Here is a 21015-nt window from a genome sequence, read left to right on the forward strand (position 1 = left end):
TGGTCGGTCAGTTTAATGTTGCAATTTCATCCTTCTCATGGGCATTTAATTTTTCTCAACTTCTCAACCGCATTTAATGACTTTTGAGTATAAAACTCCCCCCCCCCCATTTTACCTGTCAAAGAAAACCTGCTTAATAATTTTGCACACCTGAATAAAGGTGTCGTCATTAACAATTATATATCACTTATAAATTATTATTTGCAAAATGAATGGTAGTTATTAAGAATGATTAGGTTTGGAATTGACAAAATGTACTTGGGAAAAATACTGTTAACATTTATTCTATCTATTCAGATATTAAATCAATACCGTACTCCATTAGTCAAATTATCCTATTTAAAATCTATGTTTAAAATAGGAACAGTCCGTTTTAAATCTGTTCCTGAGTTATTTTTTGGGGTTAATATCATAATTATCTCATTCCTATATTCTATATATACATATACTTTTTTTTTTCATGAAACCAAATACTTTTTTTTTTTTTTTTTAATGAAACGAAATACTTTTCCCGGTAAACATTCTAATTACGCCACTTCCTGTTTAATTTCCCGCGCCCTCGTGTGAAGGGAATGGAGCCGTTCAGAGTCAGACTGGCGACCGTTGCAGAGTGTTCAAGAAGTTGATGTTAAGGTAAATAATTTTATTTATCAAACATTAGTTATCCTTCTCAAAGTAAGAATGCGTCTGTTTATGATAAATTAGGTTGCGACTCGTTTCATGCCATTGAAATTTTATTTTTAATCAGTGCACTCTCTTTTAAAGTGTATTTCGTTCTAATCGGTAACCGTTAAAAAGCCCGATGAACGCTGGAGACAGAGCGTAAAATAATGTTTCTGATTGGAACGAACCGAAATCCTTGCTACAATTGTGCTATCATTGGTTCTCGGCTTATTACAAAAAGGTCTTAGCCGAAAGAGCCTCACGACGTCGATGATTCAGTCAGAGACCGGTCCGGTTTGTGTTGGGAACAGGTTCAACCGATTCATTGAAAGATCCGATTCAAAAGAAAGAGTAGTTCACAATTCGGACATTGATACAATCAGACGCTTTCTCCATCTACATTCATTTATACCGGTGCTACGATTAAAATACAATATGACACAGACAGGACGCATTTACTGTAATTAAAGAGTGTAGGCCCTATACGGTTTTTACAGTATTATGATGTGATATCCGCCTATAACTATACGTGAGCTTAACAGGTTTTGACCAGTTTTTCTCAAAACAGTTAGACGCATTATGATAGTGGAATGCTGTCAAGCGTGTTTGCATTGCAATGGCATAATGAGTCAGTGAAGCTTAATCACATTCCTGCAAGGGGACTGTCATTGTAGTTGATGTCATAGTTTGCCGTAGATGTTGTAGTTTAATTACTCTTGGTTACAAGATTTCTTTTGAGAAATTTATATGAAAGGCTCGTTTTATTTATTAGAAAATACATTTTTGATGGTAAGCAACTAAGCATTAGGCAGGCAATCAAGCTGAAGGTTGCTAAATGTCTGCAGACATGCAGAACAAAGCAATACTGTCATATAACAACAATCGATGTGATTGCTTTATGATGTAGGATAACTCATATAAAACAACAAAAACCTTCTACTAACACAGCCTATGTTTGATCATGTCATGATGAATGATGTTAAGTCGTTGCATTTTCCTAATCACATGCTGGCCACCATCGGTCCTTGGTCTCCACCACTAGTATCCCATCATGACACAGCATGGCTTTGAGGTCCCCCGCCTGGAGCTGACGGTCAGGCAGCTGATACTGTCTAGTGAAACTCCTCGACACAAACCCATGCTCGTCCATCCTCACCCCATGCCGACCTCTGATTAACAGCCACCCCTCAAAGACTTGTATGAGGATGTCTTCTGGTTTAAACTGAGTCACGTCCAGCAGGATTTGAAACACTGGCTCTCCTGAGTCCTCGTCCCCACTGTCTGCTTGACTCCCCTCAGTGTCCATTTTAACCGGCAGACATTCAGGTCCCGGCAGGGCAAATAGTCGGTGATCTTCAGTGCATTCATTGAGATTCCTTGTTTTGAAGAGCTCCTGGTAGCGCACAGGGCTTGATATCCAGTGGGAAATAGTGATCCCCTCTCTTGCCATGACACTGGGTGCAGAGGTTACCTTGGCTTTTTGTGTAGTGAATGTGCAGTAGCGCGATGCCGTTAGAACCAACCAAAGCTATAAAAAGAAAGTCCTCTGCTTAGGTTTCTGGGCATGGGATGGGGCGGACCATTTTAGAATAGGCAAAGAGAACTGATATGTTCACATTAGTATGTAGGAAGCTTGTACTCAACAAGCATGACATAATGTGTTGTTACACACACTACTGTTGAAATGTTTGGGGAAATTTTTGTGACCGTACAGTGGCAATAAAGACTTCCATTGTTACAAAAGATTTGTTTCAAATACTGTAGGCTGTTTTGAACTTTCTCTGAAATCTGTTTTCAACATTAATAACATTAATAAGAACTGTTTCTTGAGCACCAAATCAGCAGTAATAATGCTTGCTGAAACTCAACTTTTCCATCGGAGGAATAAAATACATTTTCAAATATATTCTAAACAAGGATACATAAATGCTACACTAAGTAGGAGCAAACACAAAATTCCTGTTAAATAAATATATGCATATACCTTAGTTTTTCTTCTGAGGTATGACAGTTTACAGACAGATGTGAATAACGAACCAATACTGCCACCTTGTGGATATTTATTAGGAGTACACATATATATTTATGTAGATATATACCTGTATATTATATATAGATGGAGAGAGAGAGAGAGAGAGAGAGAGAGAGAGAGAGAGAGAGAGAGAGAGAGAGAGAGAGAGAGAGAGAGAGAGAGATTCTGGACACGGCAGTAGAATAGGCCTGGATTACGAAACTAATGTCTTTGGTCATAAAGACGTATCAAGCCAAGGCACTTGAGAATTTTAGTAAATATATAAAAAGCCTTTATTTAGTCACTTAGGCAATTAAAATCAGTTCACAAACAACAGCTAATAAGCCTTCATCAGGGTGTGGGTAACAAACACACTCAGAGTTCTTTTAAACAACAATTAATTAGTCATGACGTGACAGTCACCTGATTACTTAATGTGGAATAGTCACAAGAGAGAAGACATTTTTCATATAATTAATGATATAGAGAGGACACATCTCACTAGAACATAACCAAACACAATATATTCAAATAAACAAAATATTCCATAACATGTCCATTACATAAATGTCTGTTTAGGATTTGTATGCTTGCTTGGTTGTACACTGCTGTTCAAAAGTTTAGGGTTGGTAAGATGTTTTTTTTTAAAGAAGTCTCTTATATGCTCACCAAGGCTGCAATGTTTTTGTTTTTATAACAAAAATACACAAATAATGTTAAATATCACTACAGCTTAAAATAAGTGGTTATTTGAATTTTATTATAATTTTTTTTCCAAAGTAATTTATTCCTGTGATTCCTGAATTTTCAGCATCATTACTCCAATCTTCAGTGTCACATGATCATTCAGAAATCAGTCTAATACTGAATTTGGTGTTTAAAAAAATAATAATATTTTTTAGTATTAATGTTGAAAAGTTGTGCTGCCTGCCTTACCATGATCATTTTTCTCAGGGTTCTTTAATAAATAGAGAGTTCAAAAGAACACCATTTATTTGAAATAAAAATGTCTTGTAACACTGTAAATGTCTTTACTGCCTCTTTTGATCAATTGAACGTGTCCTTGCTGAAAAAAGGCATAATAAAAAACAAAAACAAACGGTACTAACATGTACTTCATGTTCAAATAAATGGATAAAATAATAAACCTCACATTTCAGCCTTTAAACAATTTTTAAGAAAAGGAATGAGGCAAAATGATAAATGGTTTATATGTATTTTATCTTCTCTATGAAGAGTAAGATACATTATTTGAATTTATATTTTTAGAATATACATTAGCTTATTTACAATCAACAACGGTGGATAAAAATTTGGTTTGATTTCGAATTTGTTACACGATGACCATTTGAGACCATAATATAATTATAGTACTTAGGCACACCAGTGGCATGCTTTGATACTATTATAGCTTCCCACAATCCTGAGTTTTTCTCTCACTGAGAGTACTATTATCACTATTATCGTTGTTATGATCATTTACACTTTCTTTACATTATTACATAACTCATCAAAATATATAATGTCATAATTTACGTGTTTGTCTGCTTTTTTCAAGGTTGGAGAAGTGATTATTTTTTAATAATTATTTTTCTCTATAATTCATTGTGTGTAGGTGTGTAAAAGTAACTAATCCAATTAGCAGTTTTATTTTGCAGTACGAGTCACTGAGCTGATAATCTCTGGAGACTGCGCTCTACTAATCCCCTTTAGTTGTTGTCTCTCTCTCTCTCTCTCTCTCTCTCTCTCTCTCTCTCTCTCTCTCTCTCTCTCTCTCTCTCTCTCTCTCACTCCCTGAGTATTCACCCACCTCTAGTTTATGTTTATTTATGAATGGGGAATGAACAGAACTGATTCCTCTTTTCTCCATCCTTTCATTTGAAGAAGGACCATTGAATCTCTGTCTTCGTATAGTGTCTTTCTGTGTTCCCTCTTCAAAGCCGTCCTCCTCCTGGCCTCGTTCAGTTACTCTGGCTTGGCTTGTTTGTTGTCTAGGGTAACGCTGTTGCTGGGGACGATGTCAGAACACATTCAGCTCTCAATAGCCCTGTGTAGGATTGGCTTTTATACGGTAAGCCAAGCATACGTCTCCATATTTTGCCGTACATTTTATGCATGCACATGTTGGTGCATTTTCTATGATTTTAGTTATTTGGATGTTTGTCCAAACTTATTTTGGTGGAATTATGGTCTGTTATAATATCTTACAGGCCACCTGAAGCTACAGGTGGCATTCTCAACAGAATACACAATCTGAACGCTGCAATAGTTCTCCCATGTAGATCTGCATTCTGCATGATTACAATAGCTGGAATCATAGTCTGTGTCTGACAGCTTTCATGAGCTGGTAGTGGTAGCAAATCAAAAGTGATTAAACTGTGGTGAATATAGCGCCTGTTCATCCCCAGAGAGTAGTGTGGCAGGTGTTTTTGATAGTTAACTCTCGAGTTAACTTCTGTTATTTTATGCAAGAAGTCACAGGGTAACCTTATACAGTAGGAAAAAAAAACCCCAAAGCTGTAATCCTATTGTAACGTGTTCTTTGTTATGACTAGGGTATTTTTCTTATCTACTCTTCCAGTTTAACAGTTACTATTGAGATATGCTGTTTTGTTTCAATATTAGAAATGTAAAAATAACTTTTGTTGGATTAAGTCCCTCGAGGAAACATCATATAGCCTAGGTAGGATTATTGTTGCCATAGTTCCACAAACCTTTCCTCCATTGCATAATTCCACCTAGCAGCACCAATATAATTGCCTCTCTCGTTTCACCATGTTTGAAAGCTGTGTGTGGCAGAGCCTCTGTTCTCCTATTGGTCAACTTCACATTTGTGACGGAACCGTCGTGAAAGACCGATTTTTTTTTTTAAACATGCTATTCTTTCTGTCGTGACCTTGTGAAGCGTTGAGGACATGGTGTTGGCTGTCATCCACTATAACACCAGCGCTATACAAGATTAAATGATTGATTCTTGTTTGTCATTTACAAATCACCACATCACCCTATGTCAAGCGGATCATGCCAAAATTGGGCTGATATCGTGTAGTCTGAACCTGGTTGTATTCAGTAAAATGTTTTCATGTTTTTGAAATAAGTCTTTTATGTCCACCAAGGCTGCATTTATTGGATCAAAAATATAGTAAAACACTAATATTGTAAAATATTATTTCAATATATGAATTTTAAATTCTAATTTATTCCTGTGATGGCAAAGCTGAATTTTCAGCATCATTACTCCAGTCTTCAGTGTCCTTTAGAAATCATTCTAATATGCTGATTTGCGTTTTTTTTTTTCTTAGGATTCTTTGAAAAATAAAAAGTTCAAAAGAACAACATTTATTTGAAATGGAAATCTTATGTAACATTTTGAATGTTTTTTCTGTAATTTTTGATCAATTCAGTGTGTCCTTCCTTGCTCAATAAAATACCTTTTGACAGGTAGTGTATATTGTAGATTTTAGTCAATATCCTATCAGTTAGTTTGTTTTAATATGTGTTTAGATGTGTTATATATGGTAAATCTTTCATTTTCAGCGGAGTCGGCACAATAAGAAATTGAAGGCAACAGGTGTGTGGCCCAGTGTGAATGTGGTGCACAGGCTGTGCGGGTGAAGGTCTTATTGCATTTCATTAGTTTTCTGTAGGACCTTCATTGAGGTGGCAATGGAGGGGAAAATCACATGCCTTCTATTTTAGTTGTGGTCTAAAATTGTGGCACGTGGCTAACGGCTGTCCGGTCTCTCGCTCTAAAAGCCCCACCCTCCCTCATTCTCAGTTTTCCGTATACTCTACGTGCGTTTGCATGCGACTGCATGTGTGTTTACTCAGTTCTAATGTCAGTCTGACATGTACTTATTTACACAAAACTGTTAATGCTAGAACTCTACTGCTTTTGCATTTTTCTGGTGTTCATGAGATGGTAAACCTTTGTTCATTGTTATTAGGAGCACAGTTTTCCTGTACAGAATACCAATGAGATGTGTGTTAACTGCCTGTTTGTTCTAATTCAGGTGGTCTTTGTGCCAATAGTTTGACTGACAGTAACTAAGTTTGCATTCAAGTTCGCTGAAGAATGTTTTTCGGAAATGTTTGGCTCAGATTGTTCAAAAACACACAGTAGTGATTATTAGGCAGTATATTTCAGGATGGTAACCCTTACAAAAAATAAGTATACTTCAAGTTCATTTTATTAAGTATACTTAAGTAAAGTTCAAGTAGGGGTGTGCGATATCACGATTTTTGATCGTGGACGATTAAAATGTCTCCACGATCTACTTTTGAGGAAATATCGTAGTATCGTTCTGCTACAGTGCATTCTATCAGTTCAGTTCTGGCGCCTCCGTCCCAACATACTCAACGCGACGTACATTCACACATCACATGTTAACGCAGAGGTAGAGTTACTCTCACGGGATACTGCAATTCACAAAAGTTCATTATTTGCATGTGCTTTAAAGCTTTGCCGGTTAAATATTTAATTCGTGTGCTGATGCGCTGCTCTAACATGGGCTTTTCTGAGTGCGTAGGCTACACCCTTAAAAAGTGCACATGCACTTAAAAACCTGCCAAACAGCGCCTGATTACTGGACCAAGTTATCTTTCGAGTCTTATTAGGTTAATACTATCAAACACACACAAGGTTTACATAAACACAGTTGGTTATGTCTAAAATAAAAGCAAAGATTTGAGATAAAATCGGGTGTGTGTGATATGCGTGTATATTAGATGCGTGCGGTCTTAGTAAACATGCTGCCGCTTGTCCTTAAAGTAAAGTGGCCGAGAAGTACAAAAACAAACCACAATTCCGAAAACAAAACATCAAATTTATAAACGCAATGGAAAGACTAAAAACTAATTAACAAGTTAGAAAACACAATAACAATTTTGAAAACAAAGTAACAAATCAAAAAACACAATGACAAATCTGAAAACAAAATAGCAAGTCAGAAAACACAATTGACAAGTCAGACAAAACGGAAAAGGTAGGTATACGCGGCGAATGGAATACTGACCGCTGATTGGACGAGACATCTGCCAATCAAGACATGCAGAAAGTACATCAGACTGCGGCAGGAGAAAGTCGATTTGTGTGTGCATGTGTAAATATTAGAGCTGTATCGTCTATGATAATAATTTTTTTTTTTATGATATGCGAGGCTGCAAGCTGACATTATCGAGTATGTCACTCACTTTGCAAAAAACAAACAAAAACACTAGAATGCAGTTATAATGCCCCTAAAATTCCAGATATAGGGGCAATGCCCCTGCATGAGCTTTTGTCTTATATAATACGGTACAGTTAAGCACACAAGCTCTTTTTTGCGCAAGTTATATTAATTTTATACAGATCAATAAACAATAAGTTAATATTGTGAATTACAATTTGTCAATAAGGTAAGTTTGTTTTCTCTATTTCGCCAACAAAAATAGTTCCAAACTAAGCCACAGCAGAACGGTTGTGTGTCTCCAAGCAACACATGCTTTTTTAACCCTCTGGGGTATGAGGGTTTTTCTGGGCCCTGGAGGTGTTCTGACATGCTCTGACATTTGTGCTTATTTCTGTTACTTGTAACACTTTCATGGCTAAAGTCTGATTACACTGTATTCAGCACTAACTCTGCTACAATAATATGTGAGCTGCATGTATGTAAAAGTTTGTAGTTTTGAGAAAATGACATTTATGTGTGGTTTGTGAAAAAACAAAAAAAATTAGTCACTGAAATAAGGTCATAAAAACCATACTGATTATTTGTTCACAAGGCATGCATAAAATTGTATCATGTAGTCTAGAATTTTTGCTTCAAAACTAATGTAAAATTTGTCAAATTTATTTTGTGTAAGAAAGCTGTATGCGGGGAGGGCATGAATCACCATGAATATTGATGTGTTTCACACCTGGGAAGACAAATACCCAGCAAACACATTTACGTTGTGGCAACGTTTCTGGCACGTTGCATTTCCAGGGTTTTTCCTGGCTCAAAATGAGGCGGAGGTGGTAAAATCCTAATAATATATTTTAATAAGAAGTTAATTAAATTTGTATGTTTTGTAGATCATCATATAGCCTAATGTGTTTCCCACATAATTTTTGTGGGTGGAGCTCGGTACCTCTGGGGGGGTCCGGGGTTATGCCCCCCGGAAGAAAATTTTGTACATTTTAAAGATAAATTCATTAATCTGGTGCACTTTGAGTCACCCGAATCCACTGTTAAAAATAAATAATCCACCCGCAAAACCGCCCATATTCTTTGATTTAGATATCTGCATCTGATCATCACATTACAATTATTCAAATTCTCAGTGTTAAGCATGATAATATGGTAACATATCACACTGAAGTAGGCTGATTTAAAATGAACATTTATTTAAAATAAAAGTTCTTCTTTTGGCAAAATTACATTTCCTTAATAGCCTAAACAGATGCTTTACTCCCTTCAAACTTAAATTGTCAATGTTTCATTACATCACATCACTGTTTGAAAACACTCAGAATAATTTTTTGTACCTTTATAAAGGGCACTTTTCCCCTAATTTTATTAAATGTAGGCCTATGCTCCATCTTTCATTTCAAATTCTTAAATTTGATCAGTATATTCAATTAAAATAATAAGACACTAGGCTGTTACCAATCAAATTAAATAATTTACATTGAAAAATTATAACTGTATTAAATTAGATTATTTTAAATATTTTTGAATATACAAATAAGAAATGTTGAAAAGAATGATACTTTATGAAACTAAACCGCCAGTAGGAGGCGGCAGGCGACCGTCTTAATGAGCGAGTCATTGAGTCATTCATTCAAACGATTCATTCAAACGGCTGGTTTATTCAGAATGAGGCAGTTTATGAATGGGTAATTGAATCTTTGACTCAACCGATTTGTTCGAAACGCTGAATCATTCAGTAATGCAACAAGTGTTGCTGTGAGATGCGCGATGGTTCTGCTGTGATCTTTTTTTGGAACTATTTTCGCTGCTGAAACAGAACAAAAACAGTCATTGCGTCTAAAATGTAAGTGACTTAACTATTTGTTTATTGAATTGTTATGAAATCAGTCTCGGTTTCAATCTTGATCGCATTCAGGAAAACAGCTCTCTGGTCGTGTGTAGCCTTGGCTATAATGTTTCTTAACTATAATATGTTATAAATAACTGCGCAAGCCTCAACAGCGCAACATTGTTACCGTCAGTACATTAGGTTGGCCTATATTATTATCAACTAACGTTATAGGCTATCAATCGCCACTTACATTAAATGAAATAAAACAGAATCATCCTCACGTTTTCTGTGATTCCTTAGTTATTTTTTTTATTTTTAGCCTATATTAAAAATTGTTTTAATCAGGGCATTTGTCCAGCTGAGCAAGTATTAGGCCTACAATTATCTCTCACTTTTCCCTTGCAGTCTATGGTCCCTGACAAGCGTTACTCGAGCCCTGATATGTTTTCCTTGATTGGTTTTCCCTGAAGAGAATTACGTTGTTGAAAACGAAAGTAAAAGAGTCACGCACGTTCATTACGTTTTACCGTGATAAGGGTTCCATGTCTTTACTAAACTCAACACATTATAATGATTTATGTCATCCACCCTCGATTAATTGGAATGGAATGTTTGTATCACTTGGCCCGCCCGACCCGCGGATTATCCGCGATCCGCGCAGCACTATACGGTTTGAAATTGGACACAAGCGGTAACAGCAACAGAACCATCACGGTGGGAAAAGTGTCTCTGAGCATGTGACTGTCTGTCCGAGTTTTGTCGAGAGCCGGAGGCGGCACGAAATTTGACGGAGGCGGCCGCCTCATAATTCTCTATGCAGGAAAAACCCTATATGTATGTATATATCTATATATATATCTATATATATATATATATATATATATATATATATATATATATATGTGTATATATGTATACATGTTTTGCAATGATCACTCAAATGTGGTGATCAAACACTTGTGAGACAAAGATATGTAATGGAGGCAGGGTGAATGATAGAATGAGAATGATACATTTGAGCTGTAACCAAACTAGTTTGCATTGCATGTTCTATTCTATTCTATATTATATTCTAAATACTGTTGCATAGTCTTCATTAATGACTTTGTCTTTTAATTTAGTCAAGTCAAGTCAGTCATCTTAATTTATATTGCGCGTTTTAACAATGTAGATTGTTCCGAAGCGGCTTTACAGTGATAATAGGAAATTAAAGTCACAGAGATTATTTTAGCTTTATAGCAGCTCTAGAATAAAGTTATTGTCCAGCTAAAGTTAGTTTTGATTGATTCACTTACATCGCAACATTCATTATTAACTTAGGGGCCGCTAACACACCACCGTTTTAACAGAAAACTCTTTAAGTTCTTTCTACGCAAACTTCAAAAACGCAAACCTGTGAGAACGCTGAGGGCGTGCACATGCGTATTATGAGTTCAGTCTATAGGTATGCGCGTTTGAATATATATGTGCGAATGTCTACTGACATTACTGTTCAGGAGTAATATGGGCTAAAAAGACATCTAATAAAGTCAGATGTAAAATAACACTGCATAGTTTATCATAGATAGATTAAAGCTTATAAAAGCCAAAATTATTCATTCAAGAGCTGCGACTGATTTTCTTTTTGCCTTTTGTTGTTTGATTCACATTAATGGAGCAATCGTCAGCAGGTTTATTAGACTGCTTCCTCTTTAAGACCAAATGCAGATCTAATCATTATTACGCATCATATTTTCTCCCAACTATTTACGTCCATTTAAGACATAAACTGTATTTACATGAATAAGATATTTAAGTGAATCTCCAAGACGGCCATTTTGACATAGTTTTGTGTATATTTGATCGTTTAGATGCGCACACGAAGCCCAAAATATACGTTGCTTGTCTCGTTGTGGTGTGTTTCGGAGCGCGCGCCGCATTTGGAACATTTGTGTCAATTTTGGTACTTTTAATAGCATTTTATTATTAAACGCGTCCTGCAGTTTAGCAACAGTATAGACTACATTTTACAACAATCACCGATCGTGCAGATTCTGACGTTACGTTTGGGTTTTAGGGAGAAATGACAGCGCACCGCTGTGAAGGGAAGGAAGTTGCACTACAGAATGTGGATTTAGTTTTTAATGGTTATACCTCAAATATCTTCTTTTTTATAATCATTGGAAGCCAAAATCTAAATCTAAAATAAAAAATATTTAATATCAAAAATCTAGTAACCGTTTGAATGTTTAGTTCTGTTCTCATCGTCACTCATTAAGCAGGGCTTTGTGTTGTGCGCGCTGTGGCTCCGCGTGAAAGATCGCTCTCTCTCTCTCTCTCACACACACACTCTCTCTCTTTAGCAAAAATGCATCACAGACAAATGGTTCAATATTATTATATATAGAAGTGGCTGGCGAGATTAAATTTGCAAGATAATAATTTCTTAATAGCAATAATAAATAGCACGTGTACTTACAGGCTCATATCGGCCGATAAAATCGGCAGACTGACAAATCGGTCGGGCTCTATTACCTATGAAGTTCAAGTAAATGCGCTAGAAATCCGCTCTCATTCAAGGATGTGCATTTATTTCATGGATTTCATGCACCGACACCTGCAGGATTTCATCTGACATAAGCATATTTTAGTCTATCTGTTCCGTGAGAGCAAAGGTACCGCAGAACGAGTGTAGCCTCTATATATATATATATAGACGTTTTTAAATCTGAAAACTCCAAAAAGCAACGAAATTGTCAGACATCCATTAGTGCATGTTCACAGAGGAAAACAACTTAAATACAGCGCTGGTTGTTCTCTCAAACGATATTCGACGATAACGACGGAATCCAAAGGCGTGGGCGAAGTAATGGGTGTATTAAATTAATAATAATCACGAAAAAAGCACAAACACGGCAGAGATGGCAAGTTCAGCAGAATTTGCTGAGGAGAAGTGATGGCTAAAAGCAGACAAACGGCTAGCTGTGACATCAGCGGCAATCCACCTGTCACTCAAGTGGCTATGCCCTTAATTATGCAGAACTTCAAGGCTTAATATAATTTAAACGGATGAGTTATAAAAAAACTCACCCCCCCTCACAGTTTTCATGAAGGGCAAAATTAGCTATATAGACCAAAACCAATTTTTGTTCTAGGCTGTAAACATTTTCTGCTGTAAAGTTTGGCATTTTAACATGGGGGATATATGGAATTGACTCCCTTTTAGAGCCTGTTTAGCGGCCAGTTGATGAATTGCAGTTTAAGTTACTTCCGTATTGGCTTCAAGAGAGAGACGGGGAGGTTGCCGCTTGGTTCAGACATGTCCTTTTAACCATTGAACAATATACTTGTAAAATTTCTGATGCTTAAAGGGGTGGTATAACGCCTCTTTTTATGATATGTAAAATAAGTCTCTGTTGTCCCCAGTGTGTATGTGAAGTTTTAGCTCAAAATACCCCACATATATTTTTTAAGGCTTGTTAAAATCATCCCTTTTTGAGGGTCAGTAAAAACGCGTAATTTCGTGTGTGTCCCTTTAAATGCAAATGAGCTGCTGCTCCTAGCACAGAGGGCAGAGCTTCAAGAGCTTGAGTGTGTATTAGCAGCTCCAAATTACCTCACACAGACAAGCACTAAAATGTCAGAAACTGTTCTGTCTTTTATGTTTAAACTGTAGTCGGACAATGATTGAGAGACTCAAGAAGAAGTGACAACATGTAGAATGCAACAGGACGTATCTGAATGGTTAGTTGATGAATTTATGTAGCTGATGTGGAGACTATCACTATCTAACTAACTTAACTATCTTTAAGTCTTTGATTAGCATATTCTGTCATGGTAATCTATAAAATCGCTCGTGTGGGAACTGTTGTAAGATGAGTGACATGCTATTGCATTTGTGTTACGTACTGTATTGCATGTGAAAAGACGTATGCGACAGATTGAGCAGACTCACAAATGTGCTCTACTACAACAACTCTTCCTCTTCTCAACATGGACTGCGTGTTCCAGGGGGCGGGGTTTATGTAAATTTTAGGGTTAGTGATGTCACTAACCCGGCAGGAATGTCATGTAGTCCCTACCAGCTGTTTGTTGTAGTCCTTAAACGATTTCTTTAAAAGCAAATATCTCCCTTTGCTTTAAACTTTGATGGTTGTAACTTTGCAGATGTTGTAAATGCTCAAAGAGCAACATTACACACTAACTAAAATTAGAAAAGTGAAATCATAATCAAACACCCCTTTAAGAGTACAAACATGCTTATATTGTAGAGAGCTTCCTGTAAGTTTTATGTTAGTATTCTCAGCATCACTGAACCTTGAATCTGGATTTAATCACAGTATAAAACAATTCAAATAATACAGGCATAATACCCAATGCCAGCAGCCCCGATATTGCTCAACTGTGATTGATTCAAAATGTCTATTATAAAAGAATCCCAAATTTGAGGTTGAACCACTTGATGGTGCCATTTCATTAACTATGACCCAAAAATATCATGCACTGCAATCGTTTCTGCTCATTTCAATACGTATGATTTGCAATCCCTGTTATTATCCAACTTTTATTTTTTAACTTAAAACTTTTTTAGTTTTTGTTATGAAATGAGGGTCTGAGGCGAAAGACTGTTAAATATAATTATTAATTTTTAGTCAAACATTTTAGTCCAAGTCCATTTTCCTGGAAAAGAAAAACTATACATTTGTAAATGGAATGCATATCTGCTCAAAATAAATTTAGTCAGCTTTTATAAGTGCACTACTACAGTACATTTCAAGGACAAAAATCCTCAAAACACTCTATTAGATTTATAAGGGGCTTAAGCAGGTTTATCAAATGTTTTTTCTAAAACATGTTCCAGTCTTTTATTGACCACTAAGGGTAAGTGTATCTGTTTTATCATATAGACTTTTAATGTGAAGTTTTCCATTGCTTTGTCTTTCTTTTTTCTGTTAATTGCCTGCCATTGGTTTTTCTAATTTCTGGCATTGCACTTTCTTGTGTCCTTTCGTCACATCTTTTTTTAACATCTTTTAGTCACATCTTATTTTCCTCCGCCTACTTTGGGTTTCAAAAATGCTCTTCAGAAACTTATGGATGACGTCACGGACACTACGTTCATTTTTTTTTTACAGTCTATGGTTAGAACGAATGCGTTCAATATCTGGACATTAACGAGCTGACTTATGTGGACTAACTTCTGTTTATAATAGGCTATTAGGTTTGAACTTATTGATCCTGCGATTTATTGAACTTATTGGTCCATAAAAAACTTTAATGTTAGGTGCTATTAATCACGATTAATTACAGAAAAATGTGCAATTAGGATTAATTACAGAAAAATGTGCAATTAGTTCATTTTTTTTATTTTTGTAACATTAGCAACACATTATTTGCTATTTGTAGTCAAGCTAAAGGCTAATGCTCTTCTTCTTCTGAATCAATTTCTGGTTTAAACATGACTGAATTAAACTAATATTTCCACTTGCCATTGTGTAGCGTTTACAACTGGATCAGGTAGTGCGAGCTGGTGTGATTTGAGTGGCTGTGGGGACCAATATTCACACGTGCGTGGTTGTGCACTTCTGATGTCTCAACCGCGCAGACACGAAATGTGTGGGGAAATCCATTTGATTGTAATCTAAAAGAGAAATAATTGCAGTGCTCTGGTCAACCACTATAGAGTTAGAACCTTCCAGTCTCTCTCTTGAATCCAACACGGAAGTGACTTAAACTACAATTCATCGACTGGCCACAAGAGACAGGCTCCAAAAGAGAGTCAATCCCATAGACCCGCCATGTTAATATGCCCAACTTTACAGCAGAAATAAAGTACAAAAAGTGGTTTTGGACTATCTAGCTAATTTTGCCCTTCATGACAACTTAGTGAATTTTTTTTATAACTCATCCATTTAAATTATATTAAGCCTTAAAGTTCTGCATAATTAAGGGCATGGTCACTTGAGTGACAGGTGGATTACCACTGCTGTCACTGCTAGCCGTTTGTCTGCTGTCTGTTAGCTGCCACATGACCTCAGCTAATCCTGCCTCTTTGCCCATTTTCGGTTATCCGGGAGTGACGCGCTGCCATGATGGTGACCGTCGGCTATTAGTGGGAATAGGACCAAGCGGACAGTTAGTAGGGCGATTGGAAAGGAGGAGTTTGGAGACTTCTGCCTCTGAAAGCAGAGAGAAGGAGGGTAGAATGTGTGCGTTAGCTGGTAAAATGTGTGTGTCAGTTTGTGGTTTGGTAAATTGGCCGCTGATGGTGGTTGTTTTATTTATGAAGAATGTAACAAAATTGTCAGCTGTTAGGGTTGATGAAGGTGGAGGAAGAGGGGGAGGGAGGGAGGGGGGGGGGGGGAGGAGGGTTGAGAAGAGAGGGTTTTGAAAAGAATGCGAGAGTAAGAAGAATTGTTAATTTTGTTGTGATAAATAATTTTAGCAGTAGAGACATTAGCAGGGGGGGGGGGGAGGAGGAGGGTTGAGAAGAGAGGAGAGGGTTTTGAAAAGAATGCGAGAGTAAGAAGAATTGTTAATTATGTTGTGATAAATCATTTTAGCAGTAGAGACATTAGCAGAGAAGGAAGAGAGGAGGGATTGATAAAGACCAAGGTCAGTAGGATCTTTTGATTTGTGCCACTTCCTCTCTGCACCCCTGAGTTTAGAACGATGTTCACGGAGAACATCAGATAACCAGGGGGCAGAGGGGGTGGCGCGGGCTGGCCTTGAGGAAAGGGGGCAGAAGTTGTCCAAGCAGGATGTTAAACCTCTGGAGTCTGGGGTGTTTTTGGGGTCCTTGAGATGTTCTGACATGCCCTGACATTTGTGCTTTTTTTCAGTTGCTTATAAACATATTAATGGCAAAAAAATTACACACTATTTAGCACAAACAGGGCTACCATAATATGTGAGCAACAAGAATGTACATGTCTGCATTTTTGAGAGAATAATGTTTATGCATGGTTATTGAAAAAACTAAAAACTAAAGTTTCTGAAATAAGGCCATAAAACACATTCTAAATATGTGCCAATAAGACTTTTGTCTAATGGATGTCATCACCTAGTGTTTTTTTCTTCAAAATGATGTGAAAATCACCCTGCCTTATCATTCACATAACACAATACATTGATTTGAATTTTGCAAAGCACTTTCTGTTTGGAAAGTCAATATGCGGAGTGGGCGTCAACGATCATGCATATTTAGTGGTTCACACTTTAGGAGACAATGGGGCCTGCATACTTAATTAGCCATTCATTCAGGTGAGTCACTGAGCCACAAGAATGCAAGAGCAACAGTTGGAAGCATCTCAATTCTTTTTTATTTTTCCACATATTGTGCTTGCAATTTGGCCTATAATATCCAAGGTAAACATGTCTAGTAATTGTGCAGTTAATTCTCATACTGTATTTTCAGTTTTGGAATATTTATCCTCTCCCCAAATTTGTCACTAATAAAACACAATAAAAATTATTTAAAGAAAAGGCTTATATTTACCTTTTAATAGTTTGTTTACATCTACCTTGTAAATATATTTTTTTATTAAAAAGGTTACAATTACAACAACAATTCAAGTGTAATCTTTCTTTGTAAAAACTAAAGTATACATTTTATCATACATATTTCAAAGTTAAGGATTTGATTGATTATTTGATTACTTTATTTTTGACAAAACATACTATATTTAACATGAGCAAATATTGGCAAACAAAAGCTTATTTGAGGTGGCAGATATTTTACAGTAAAAATGTATAATCTATCCAAAACTAATCAACGAAATGTTGTCTTTCATATGTCTGTAACATAGGTCTTTCATTTTTATTATAAGAAATATAAATGTTAATTTGCAGTTTAATACGTTGCTTATACAAATACATTTTATTTCAACATATTTCAGTCGATTTTTACTCAGTATAGCAATACAGTTTGCTAAAACCGAAACATTCATTCACAAACAGAAACACCTGACTGTAACATTGTTTTTATGAAATATTAGGGCATATAAATGTTAATTTTCAGTTTAATACGTTGCTTATACAAATAGCCTACATTTTATTTCAACATATTTCTGTCGATTTTTACTCAACTCAGTATAGCAATACAGTTTGCTAAAACATCATCATTCATTCACACAGAGACGCAATTTAAATTTAAACTGTCTTTTTGCGAGCTGTGATAAACAGCGCGCATCTCTGCGGCTGCCGTTCATTCATTCACAGAAACGCGATTAACTTGAGAAGGGAAAAAAAACGTACTACATATTCGGATCCTCTCTCCTGCAATATCCGCACTCTGAGGTAGATTTTCCATTATTATTCTTCCTCACAGCGCTGCCAGATGGTGTAAAAAGTAGGCTACAATGATATGATTAAACTTGTGTTTTCTCGAGCTGATATGGGGGTGTTCACAGGTTTGCTTGGATTGCCTCAGTAATTTGCGTTTGAATAGCACGCGCTCTCCGTGGGCGGAGTCTAGGGCTGGGCGATAATTCGATCTCGATACGGGATCGCGATAATATTCTGAACGATTTCGATAATATGCTTGGGACGTATTATTCGATATCACATGAAAAACTAAGCGCAACAGTATCTGCCGGCTGCCGTATCTGCCGGCAGGGCACGCCCACTTCTCAGCGAGCACAGTGGCTACAGTAAACAGAAGGAGACTGAGAGAGAGGGAAAAAAGTTGTAAAAAGGATAAAAAAATGAGCGAAACTGAAGTTGAGGACAGCGAAAATAATGCCGAATGTGAAGGCGACATCACTACATAACTCGAGACCGAAGACATTGTTGAAAAAAAAGGTAACACGACGTCAATTGTGTGGACGCGTGGTTTGGATATGGCAGACAACTGACAAGCTGAGCCATATAGCATTAATTATCACAGGCGATCCCGATCCGTGATAATTAATGCGATATGGCTCAGCTTGTCAGTTAACTACGTCTCTGTGTTGTAAATGCTGCTCCATCTGAAAGCAGGTGATGGCGATTTACTACTAATCAAGGAACCGGCTTTACTGACGAGATGTGCCTAACAATGTCATGCGATATATCGCCCAGCCCTTGGTTTACTATGTTTACATATTTGTGCAATTTTGGCTCAGATTTCATTCTACTTATAAAACAATTCTAGAGATCTACCTTAATCTTACAGGTAGTATTTGTGCCAGGGCCATGTTTACTCTTTTTGTAGGCTACTTGAGATGTTCACTGTCCAGCCAAAGCAATTTGATGTGATAGTTGTCACAGCTGTTAGTTTATATACAATGTTTCAATAAGTAAAAGTTTGTATTATTGTATAAAGGGAGATGACTCATGTTTGCAATTACAAATGATGTGCACAACCTTTTATTTTTGTATTTTTCAATACCTCCAAATACGCTGCTCTCTTGACCAATAGAAAGATTCATAAATGTGGGAGTGTAATGTGAATCCTTTGGCTGCATGAAGACCTTAACAAAAATATTTTGTGCTCATTATTGAAAGGCATATTGTTTAATTTTTTATGTTATTAAACTTTATTCTAAAGTTTCAGTGAATATCTTGTTTCTTCAAGCTTCAGGATGTCCCTTACACTGGCAGCATCTGCAAAAACTACATATCGTGATAAGAATCGAGATCGATCAATATGGAAAAACATATCGTGATAAAAAAAAAATCCATATCGCCCAGCCCTAGCGGAGTCACATTACATTTGAATTAGCTCTAATGAGCTCGACTGGAATCGCTCTCTTTTAATACAGATTTCACAAGATGAGAATATTTGTTTTTTATATAAATTACCTCATTTAAAAGAAGATAATTCAAGCTTCACGCCTGTGTGTCTGTATGCCTGTTTGACTGAGTATTCGCTGAGTTACAGTTCATTTTCGGACGCGTTTCAGAATGGTCTTCACTGACAGAGAGAAGGCAGAACTCGCATCACGTTTATTTTTCTTTATTTGGCAAAAAGCACAACACTTTGTTTTTATTGTGAGTATACACAAAAATAATACACATTTAACAGAATCGATTGATGTATGAAACTTGCTTGTAATATCAAAGTCCACAGAGCAAAATTAATTTCTTTTGAACTGAACTGAAAAAAAGCGAGCTGGTATTGCCGGCGATACCGTCGACCCCAGGGGGTTAAGGTGGAGAAAAGAGTATCAGTTGCATTGTTAGTATCTAGTGTTGAGAGCTGATCAGTAGGGCTGGACCCGAATATTCGAATATTCGTTCGGTGGGTTGGTATTCGATTTGAAAATTTGACATTTGAATATTCTTTTTTTTTTTTTTGCACACCTGGGATCCCCCGCGAAACTGTTCTCATTCGCGCTTGAATAAGGCCGGCGACACACTGGCTGCGTTGCGTGTCCATTTTTATTTCGGCTCCCATGTTAACAGGTTGGAGTTTGCACACTGCCTGCGTGAGACGCGCGTCTCAGGCGCGGCTCGAGCCACGCGGAAAATGCGTGCATGCTAGAAATAGAACCGACCCTAAGTGTTCCTGCAACGGGAATGTTCTCTGGCTAGAGCGCAGAACAGCGGAGTGTGTATGGACAGAAGTGAATGCCTGAGCTTGTGTTTTGGTTTAAGCTGCGTTGCTTTGACATTGTGGAAAATAGAATAATAGAAACAAAATGTATTAGCCTTTTTACCCGTTATTATCAATCTAAATTAATCTCGTTTTTAATTTAACTTAATTTCGTTTTTCTTTATTTAAATTTCGCTTTTGTATTTATTTAAATTTCGGTTTTCTTTATTTAAATTTCGTTTTTCTTTATTTAAATCTACCCTTTACTGTGTCAGTAATTTGTTAGTCAGAAAAATATTAGACTACCTTAAAAGTATTGCTTAAGTTAACAGACCTGTGTGTGTGCGTTTTATATCACTAGTGCAGTGTCCGTTCTCGGAGCATATAAGCCCTGCCCGCGTGAGGTGCGCCGCTTCCCGCTCGCGCTGTTCTGTAGTTTACTAAGAGTTTATTAATTCTGAATGTGTCGTGTCTCGCGTGTCCATCTATATTGCACCAAATGCAACACTGCACTCCCTTGTGAAGTTGATGGGATGAACGGTTCTCGAAATAATCAAAATGAAACGGACATACAGACACATAGAGATTCCTGCCTTTATTAGAGAGAAGAATATGTTCAGCACCCTCTGTCCGAAGCTTCGAATATTCGATGTTCATTACGACCGAAGCTTCGAAGCTCAAAAAATGGTATTCGGACCAGCCCTACTGATCAGGTGGAGGAAGTGTGGATGAGACCATAGTGGATAGGTGAGAGGGTGAGAGTGAGCATAGGTTTTGCCGAAAGGTGACCTGTGGAGGAGTATGTGTTGTGTTCTGAGGCAGGTTGAGGTTGAGAGTGAGG

At 36.9% G+C, this 21015-nt stretch overlaps 2 protein-coding genes across 3 annotated transcripts in view; one reads left to right on the forward strand and one right to left on the reverse strand.

The window, feature by feature from the left end:
- Nucleotides 1–559: 559 nt before the first annotated feature.
- The window catches only part of arl15a (ADP-ribosylation factor-like 15a), a 169440-nt gene continuing 148984 nt past the window's right edge, over nt 560–21015 (forward strand). The window contains exons 1-2 of one of the 2 annotated variants that reach the window (XM_081364833.1): nt 560–633; nt 4670–4745. In XM_081364833.1, coding sequence (XP_081220959.1) covers nt 626–633; nt 4670–4745 — 84 coding nt within the window. In that variant the 5' untranslated portion in view covers nt 560–625. Of the gene's footprint in view, nt 634–4629; nt 4746–21015 lie in introns of those variants that run through there. The other variant, XM_081364832.1, reaches the window with a different exon arrangement.
- hspb3 (heat shock protein, alpha-crystallin-related, b3) lies at nt 1398–2170 on the reverse strand. Its single transcript, XM_081364834.1, has one exon. The coding sequence runs from the start codon at nt 2111–2113 to the stop codon at nt 1661–1663; it is 453 nt and encodes a 150-aa protein (XP_081220960.1). The 5' UTR covers nt 2114–2170; the 3' UTR covers nt 1398–1660.

Source organism: Scardinius erythrophthalmus (assembly GCF_964197995.2).
Source record: "Scardinius erythrophthalmus genome assembly, chromosome: 5".
NCBI lineage: Eukaryota > Metazoa > Chordata > Actinopteri > Cypriniformes > Leuciscidae > Scardinius > Scardinius erythrophthalmus.